The sequence below is a fragment of the Protomyctophum parallelum genome (genome assembly GCF_964188405.1).
Source record: "Protomyctophum parallelum genome assembly, chromosome: 18".
Taxonomy (NCBI): domain Eukaryota; kingdom Metazoa; phylum Chordata; class Actinopteri; order Myctophiformes; family Myctophidae; genus Protomyctophum; species Protomyctophum parallelum.
Genome location: NC_139716.1, coordinates 33,701,301 through 33,710,698, shown reverse-complemented (window position 1 = coordinate 33,710,698; position 9,398 = coordinate 33,701,301). Strand labels below are relative to the sequence as shown.

Below are 9,398 nucleotides of genomic sequence, written 5' to 3'. Positions count from 1 at the left end.
TGTCCAGTGCAGACACTTCCAATCCATACACTGCATATGTAGAAATAGTCTTTGACTGCCCCATAGTTTGCAGCATAATGTTGGTCCTTCGTTTTCTGACATTCAATTTTTGTGCAAGGCTTTCTGTGCAGAATGTTCCTGAGCTGCCAGGATCCAAGAAGGCATAGGTTTGTATGATTGTGTCACCTTTTTTGGATTTTATCTGGACTGGCACAATTGAAAATGTGCAATCATCGTTTCCGGCCCCAATATGACCACATAATGTTGGTGCAGTAGTTGCATCGCTAACTGCTGGTTCAGCCTCCTTAAATGGCTCAGCTTGTTCAGGGAATTCTCTTTTGTCCTCTTTTTCAATGTGGAGAATTTCTGGGTGTTGTTGGCTGCACACATTGCAAGTCAGTCTATTGACACATGTTTTGCTAATGTGGCCCTCCCTTTTTAGGCAGCCGAAACATATCCCCTTCTCCTTAATGAAGTCGATCTTTTCCTTGTGTAATTTTCTTTTGAACTGGTAGCACTTTTCCAATGAGTGATTGCTCATTTTGCAATACAAACAGCCTTGGGGTGGGGGAGAGTGTACCTTTTCCTCCACCACAGCAACATTAGTGGCAAAACTGCTTTCTCTGTGGCTCTTCAAACCCTGACTGGGGGCGGGGGGGAATGCACTTCTACTTGAGGAAGCGAGTGGGGTGTCCTGTATGTTGCCAAACAATGGATCTGTGGCTATTCTGACCTGCTTTTCAATGAACTGGACCAGATCATTAAACATGGCCCTATGACCCCTTCGCTCTTGCAGGTCATAGGCAGTGCTTCTCCATTTTTCCCGCAACTTATATGGCAACTTTAGAACAATGCTCCTCATGTTGCATGGTATGTCCAATTCTCTCATATGCATGATTTGTTCTGTTGCATTGCAACATCCACGTAAAAAGAGAGAAAAAGCTTGTAGTGCCTTGACATCGTCAATTTTAATGGGTGCCCAACTGAAAGCCATTTCCATATATGCAGAAGTGATTTTTTGTTCATTTCCAAAGTTCTCTTTCAAAAGATGTTTTGCTCTTAGATATCCCTGTTGAGGAGGGAGATGCTGACAGCTATGCACTATCTCCTTTGGCTGACCCCTGGTGTATTGTTCGAGGAAGTGCAAGCAGTCACCAAAATTGTTAGTTTTCATTTCAACACCATTTTCAAAAGCTCGCATAAAGGCATAATATTGCAGAGGATCACCATCAAACACAGGAATAGTTCTAACTGGAAGAGCAGATGCAAGATTCTGTTGAACTAATAAAGAGGTTATTTCATTCTGTTTTTGCATTATATTGACCATGTCATTCTGACTGTGGTCATACAGCACTGTGGCTTGAGAACCTGGCACCAGGGTAGAAACCCTGGGCAACCTTTCAGTGTCATTGGTTGGAATTGATTCTTGAGCCTGGGAATAAACAGTTTGTGAATTTGTAATTTGCATGTTGGGTCTTTCTTTGGGCCGGACAACCTGTGGGGTAGCTACAGAGTCAGTTATTAGAGTCATGTTGTAATTCACCTTTGCAGGATTATAAACTGTTGCATTAGGATTGAGCTGTTTCGTGATTTGAACATTATTGTCATAATAAGAGTGCATTCCATTGGATGCTCTTGAGCCACTCCTTGATCCATTTTCCTCTAAAACATTGATTTTTGCATTAAATGCTGCCAACTCTGTATCGAGTGTTAATTGTTCCCTTTGTCTCCTCAAGTTGTCACTTTTTCTCCTCAGATCCTCCTCCTGTCTCCTTAACATGTCCTCCTCTGCCTGCAGATTATGTTGTTTCTTTAAGGCAGCAGCATGCTCCAGAAGGGCTGCCTTTTCAGCTTGAGCTTTGAGAAGTGCAGATGATGCTGTTGAAGAAGTGCGTGAGGTTTGGGACTTGGAGCGGGACTTAGCCCTGCTTGGGACATTGGAAACACTGTCGTCTGGTCTTATGTCATCATCAATTTCTGTCCCAATTTCACAGGCACTAGCAGCAATGGTTTGTGATTGACCAGCCTCATGAAGCCACCTTTTCACATCCTCCTCAAATTCACAGTACTTTCTCTTTTTTCGTTCAAACCATTCCTTTTGCTCATTAACCTCCTCCTCGGTCAGAGGCAACGTCAAAAATGCATCATATGTATTACTCATTTCATCAAAACATGTTTTCAATGTGTTCAGCTCAGATTGCATTTTTGTGACATTCTCATTGGATTGCATAAGCACTTTGACTCTTTCAATGTACTGGCCGGTGTGGTTGCTTTTTGTTTTTAATGTTTTCAGACAGTTTTCCTTTTGTAAAGCCATGCCTTTTTCTGTTAACTTTGGGGTCCTTTTTGCCAGTAGTTGCACACCATTGCTGCTCACAGGCTCCATGACATCGGACATATTGCAAATTCCCCTTTTGTCACACAATAAAGTGCGGTGCAAATGTAAACTTCAAAGGAAGCGCAGCCGCGCTGTTGACAGTTCACAGGGTCCGGTCCAGGTGCAAAGATCGCAAAGCAAATGCCCAAATAAATAAAGGCAGTGCAAAACAGGCGTTTGTGTCACTAATAAAAGTCCGGCAGTGACAAAACATCAATAATAATAACGGACGGCAATGCAGAAAACTTGTCACCAATAAAAGTCCGACGGTGACAAAACATCAATAATAAAACAATGCACAGCAGTGCAGCAATTGTCAGCAACGTGTCACCAATAAAAGGTAGCAGTGAGTGACACACGAAAAATAAAATAACTCCAGTAGTTATTTGCTGTTTTCCTGTACAGCCTTTTCGGTGTTTTGTTACATACCATGGGCTTGATATTGATGAGGCTTAGTTTGTGCTGCGTGCTGCGCGTCCACTTGTTAACATTTTGAGTTTGTCTTTTGTCGTTGCACTCCTTCCAGACTCCAATCCTCGATCCGTAGGGCCTCTTCAAATTAAATTTCTTTGTGAATCATCACGATGCCCAGTTCCTGGTTAGAGTCCTCTTCGAATGGATAGGTTTTTACTGTTGTAAGTGCTAGTTTGTCAGCTTTCACCCTTGTCCATAACAAACCCACTGATGCACCCATTCTATGGGTTTAGGTGTACGCAGTACAGGAAGAACTTCATTGTCTACTTGTTACTTTCTTTTGCTTTGCGTTTAATTCACATAAAGTGTATAGACAGCATAGTACAAAATACAAATGTCTTCCGTGTTTACTGGTAAAAACCTTGTATCCACTAGGTGCATGCCTTCTCCCCCCACACCTGTCCATAATTAAACCCTTGGCCTGGGAGGCGTGCCCGTCTGTGCCCAAAACAATAAATCAATTAGCCAATCATCTACCGAATATTCTAGGCTAAATAATAACAGAAATAATAATCAAAAAACACAGTGAATTGGCTTCTACAAACTCTGTGCTGAAACCATCTTCGAAATGTATCAGTTAGCTGATGTGTGGGTACAGCTAATACTACATGATGCCTGCATGTGTTTGCAATGCATCATGTGGTAGAATTGTACCAGCAAACACAACAAAAAAGTCAGCGGATTACCACAACCACTGGGCAGCCGTCACCGGTTCCCAAGGGGAGCCCCAGCACCATAGCCTGTAACGGAGATTGGAGAACAATACATTAGGCACACAATACAGTAATACACAACATACAGTAATATAATCGTTCATATATGACCCAAAACAAACGTATTAGTCTCAAACAATCTTCCCTTTTTTATTAATTCTTTTTAATTCAATGTGTTAACTTGTTTGGTGTGTGTTCTAAATGATGGACAGTAATAGTATGTAGGCTACTGCGCGTTTATATATTTTATTACTACTCTACTGTATTGCATTGTGTTGTGTTGTGTTGTCGTTTAATTGTTGATCTATGTGATGCTCTTGTTTTATTTCATTTCATTTATTGTATAGCACCTTGTGACATTTGTTTTGAAAGGCGCTTTATAAATAAAATGTACCTTACTTTACCTTACAGGAAAACTGTGGTCACTTCTAACTTCCGTCAGTAGACCTACAACCTACGCATGTGTGGTTCATGATGAAAAGATTTACGAGAAATTAAGTACAAGTGTGTGTGTGTGCATGTGTGTGTGTGTGTGTGTGTGTGTGTGTGTGTGTGTAAATGTAGCTGTGTTTGTGTGTTTTGGTTATGTGATCTTGTGCTGCATGTTTTAGTTTAAATTAATTATATTTATTTTGCTGTGAGTTTGATAGTTTAGTGTGATGGGAACTGCCCATAGATCCGAAGTCCCGTTAGTCCGAACATGCATTAAGGTTGGTGTGTGATTTTGTTTATTACCTGACTGAGACATGTGTTGTCCCTGTTGAATATATTGTGATACAATGTGATTTCAAGGGGAAGTGGAGACACACACACACACACACACACACACACACACACACACACACACACACACACACACACACACACACACACACACACACACACACACACACACACACACACACACACACACACACACACACACACACATCAACCATCCAGGATAGTACTTTACAGTATATGTATGAGTGAGCAGACACATGTGATTACATGGGCACATTCCCTAACAATGATGATCCAAAGTCTGGTACACTTCCCCTTCTTGAGGGGGCCACCCACGCGGCTGGAGCTAAATGGTAGGTCTGGCAACAGCTTTATTGATTTCAGCGGTCATTATTAGAACGCTGACTTCAGTGATTGACCAATCAGCACCAAGCATTCAAGCATGGCATGTAGGCCTATGTCATGTGACGTCATACTATGTCATCGCCAATACACTCTTAAGTATGTAATAATACTAACACTATAACACCTTTTTAAATGTATATCTATGTTTGGATGTTTTGTCTTAAGATCATTAAACAATTTGAATGAATCCACAGCTGTGTCTGCGTTCACCTTGATAACTATTTTCAGAGGCTGTAACTTTCCTCAGTGGATTTGAACCTGATTTCCTGTGCAAGAGCTGACATTTTCACCATTTAGCTAATGTCGCAATTCTCAAGGGGATACATTGAATCTTAATACGTTACTATCTGATGTATTGATACTGATTTATTCAATTGATATTCTGTTAAAGGACCACTTCACCACTTTTCAACTTATCTTCATAATTGGTCCTCAACTCCTCACTATTGTTCATGATGAAATAAAATAAAATAAAAAATCTACTTGGCCTGTGTCTCATAGGAGCAGTTCAGTTTTTTTAAAAACAGATGGCTTCCATTAGTGCATTGCAACTTTTCAGTAATAGAAAGCCTGCCGTTCCTATTAGCTTTGATTCCCCATCGATTATGTCACTGGTGGGCAGGTTTCTGACCACAGACCTGCCCAGAGCGTCACCCCAAGCATGACCATATATGCATGTCATGCCTCGTGACCTCAAGTGACATCATCAGGGATGGAGATCCCTGATGTCATCAATATTAATTAAGCCCATATATGGGCATTGGAATAGTATTCCATCCAATTGCATTGTATTTTTATGTCCATTATTATTATTATTTTTATTTAAGTTCATAAAGTTAAAGTTATACCCTCTCCATCATCAAAATTCCCCTTGTCCTTGTTGGTACTGGCAGAGCTGTGTGATGGTCACTAGAGGGCGACAGAGACCACAGTTCCTCTGCTTTCTTTGCTGTCTGGTCTGAAGTTTGGAACCCCCTCTTCTCAAGTATTCACCCAGAACATTGGTTCCCATTTCCAACCTTTTTATACTGAAGTACCACTCTTAGAGTATATACTCTATACTGAGGTACCACCTCAGAAAATATTTGGCTCTCCAAGTACCACCATAATAACTGATGTTAAAATATAGGAGCGTATAGGCTACCTGCCCTTTTTGTTCCATTCCTAAACCAATAATGCTGCTGCTCTGACATGTCTAATCGAGAGATCACAAATCAATCAGCACAACAAAAATGTTAATATAGGAAAAGGAATCCAAATAGAATGGGGGGGGGGGGGGGGGGGGGGGCGCCATCCCCCTACTCTCACAAGTTTACTTTTTTGGAAAAGATTAAGCATTAGAAAGTAGAAACCCTCGACGTCTGCATGTTTTACAGTGCGTGTTTGCGCACGTTGCGCACGCACATGCGCGTGCATGTGTTCGCTATATATGTTTCCTTCCTTTATAATTATATTCACTGCTATTATTAAAATTATTTTAATGTTTTATGTTTTATGTTTATTGTTTATTGTTTATTGTTTATTGTTTATTGTTTATTGTTTATAAGGATCCCCATTAGCTTTTGCCTTGACAAAAGCTAGTCTTCCTGGGGTCCGACACAGACTAGCCTGACCCAAACAGAGACATTTCTCGTCTAGAGGGGCGGGTCGCGCCTCAGAAATGCGCGCACCCTGATTGGATCTCATCGATCTGTCCGTCACCCCCGGCCCCTCCTCTCCCCCTAGTGCAGCGTACGTCACATCATTTAGAGCGACGCCCACCCGGAAGGGTTGACTCCCACTTTTAGACTGGTTCAGCCCACGGCTTTTTCCAGGCTTTCATCTTTCGCGCAGACGAAATGAAAGCCTGGGTATCGAGGCTAGACACAGACAAACATTTTACATTTAACAAAGGCAATACTTACAATTGTTTACAAACACTAACTCAAAATAAAACATAGTAAAATAAAATATAAAGTAAGAAATAAAAAACATAGGAGAAATAAAAAACAAAGAAAAACATAGCAAAAAATCGCTTTCAACACTTTCAGTGTTTTATGCCTTTGCTTTTAGTTAGTTAGTTAGTTAGTTAGTCCGGCAGCCGACACTAGGCTTCTTTTGTTTAAAGTGGGAAATTTGGTATAGCCCTATAGTCTTTTTTATTGGCCTAAAATATTGTCTATATAATACATTCATGAAACAACTTGTTTAACATTGAAATTCATTTGTATACTGTACGTTTATCTCTATTATGTTTTGATTATTATAATTTTTTAACCCAAAGTAGTCTACCAGTGTTGTTCATACAAATGTAAAAACACATTCGTCCCTGGGTGGACTCGAACCACCAACCTTTCGGTTAACAGCCGAACGCGCTAACCGGTTGCGCCACAGAGACTTTGCTGCCCTTCAGGGAGAGATTTGCCCTTAAAAATCTCTGTTACATTTGTTCGCTGTTACAGCTCTGTTTTATACCTTCATTTTATTCCTATTTATATTCAACATGTATTTGACTTTGTATATTTATCTTGATTGTTTTGTTCCACTTTTGCTTTAATTGGCAAAGATTGTAAACGTATGTTTTCTCATGCCAATAAAGCTCCTTTCAATTGAAAGAGAGAGAGAGAGAGAGAGAGAGCGAGAGAGAGAGAGAGCAGAGTCAACCCGAGTATTTTCAAAACGTGGAAGCAAAAATCAACGTTTTGTTTGGTGAGCTGCCGCTACGACGTCCGAAGAACACGCACGCAGACGCCGGCGTACACGAGGACTGAGGGAGAGAGAGAGAGGGGGGAGAGAGAGAGAGAGGGGAGAGAGAGAGAGAGAGAGAGAGAGAGAGAGAGAGAGAGAGAGAGAGAGAGAGAGAGAGAGAGAGAGAGAAGAACGCGTGAAGCTACCACCGACCGGACGCGTGATTTTTTTGTCTCTTTCTTTGTACTCCGATCCGAAACAACGGGAGTTTTTTTGTATATTTATTTCTAAAGAAGCACAGTTTGCGTGTAAATAATAATATAGAACAAAATAAAACCTTTTTGTATCACAGAGGATCTGTATTTTTCTAATCATCTTCAATCAGGACAGACAGAGGACCATGTTGTTGTTCTTCTGAACAAACCAACCGGTTTACTTTGGATTTTATTCCCAAATAAATTTCATTTGTTCTGCTTTCTTGTGTGCAGCAACATCACGCACGCGCGCGCGCACAGCTTCGTACCTAACCCGGTACCAATCCTACAGTCCGGAACCACAACAACGGTTATTTTTTAACGGTTATTATTATTTTTTAATATTATTTGTATTAGCTGAAACCAGCGGGGGATCCAATCCAACCCAAAACCCAACCCATATGGCTGCAGTGAGCACCAGCCCGGCCCCTGCGGTGGTGGCGGCCTCACCGGGCGGCCCGGGCCAGGGCACTACGCCGGAGACGAGCCCTCCGCCCCGGGTGTACTTCCAGACTCCGGCCGGTGGTAGCGGGCCGGAGGAGCCGGAGCCGGTGGTCCGCAAGCAGGGCCGCGTGACCGTTAAATATGACCGCAAGGAGCTCCGCAAAAGACTCAACCTGGAGGAGTGGATCATAGGGCAGCTCACACACCTGTACGACTGCGAGGTATTACGAGTTAATATTATTATCATCATCATTAATTATTAATATTAATATTATTATTAGCCTATTATTATTATTATAGCTCTGGTCCTAAACCGTGTATTTCCCCATACAAAGACTGTAAATAAAAGTGCCATGTTGTCTAAGTGTAGTGAACATATTCAATATAAAGTATAATTCTAACACTCACCGAAAACAAAGGCGTTTTTCATGCAGATTATAGCCTTTGCTCCGCGGTGGGCGGGGCAGGGCCTCTCAGAACCTCACCTTTTGTGTAAAATAATACATATTTTTGGGGTTAAAACATGTTTAAAACTGATTGATTCTACGCAACAACGTCCCCTACAGGTATGGTACCATAGGGAACATGCCATTGAACCAGATCTGTAGGGGGCGCAGTTGAGTATGTAAATAAACACGTTGTTTATTCTGACCCTCCAAAAAGTGGATTTTGCACAAAGGTTGGGTTCTGAGAGTCTCCCCACCGCGGAGAACAGGCCTTAAAAATCATAAAACCGCTCTTTGTTTCGGCGAGCACTGCATGTGGACATTAAATATTATTCGCTACAGTTTAGAACTCGCACTGCGCAGCGTATGTGGTAAATAACAGTTCCTGGCAGAGCAGGCTCTCCCTCCCTCCCTCTCCAACCCGGCCTGATCCCCTCTCAGTCTCTACCTATAATAGGCTAGAAGAGCCCGATCGAATGTATCGATCAAGCTCTTTGCCTGCTTAAGTAATTGTCTCTGTGACATGATCGATAGCTTTATTATCAGTGTGAGTGAGCGTTTTGACTGTCATGTCTGTCTGTCTGTCTGACTGACTGGGACTGTGTCCAAAATAAATGTTGATAAAACGAGACATAACGGGCCTTTTGTTGTGCCTTTTCTGTGTGTGGCCTATAGCACAATGTGCTACTCTTGTCTGTGGTTCGGTTGTGTAGCCTTGATATATTATGGGCCATAAATTACATAATGCCACAGAAATTATATACAGAAGTGTGTGTGTGTCGCATAAATTGCGGAATATTGCATCCCCTGGAAGAGTATAAAGCATTGGAAACTCAATTCTCTGAGCCCCACAGGTAGACTGTGTTTGTGTGTGTGTGTGTGTGTGTGTGTGTGT

The 9,398-nt window shown here is 41.7% G+C and overlaps 1 protein-coding gene across 1 annotated transcript in view; it reads left to right on the top strand.

Annotated features, from left to right (window-relative positions):
- The first annotated feature begins 7,488 nt into the window (after nt 1–7,488).
- Nucleotides 7,489–9,398, top strand: part of ppp1r14bb (protein phosphatase 1, regulatory (inhibitor) subunit 14Bb) — a 30,220-nt gene continuing 28,310 nt past the window's right edge. The window contains exon 1 of the mRNA XM_083788410.1: nt 7,489–8,278. Within this exon, the coding sequence (XP_083644536.1) occupies nt 8,015–8,278 (264 nt within the window). The 5' untranslated portion in view covers nt 7,489–8,014. The remainder of the gene's footprint in view (nt 8,279–9,398) is intronic.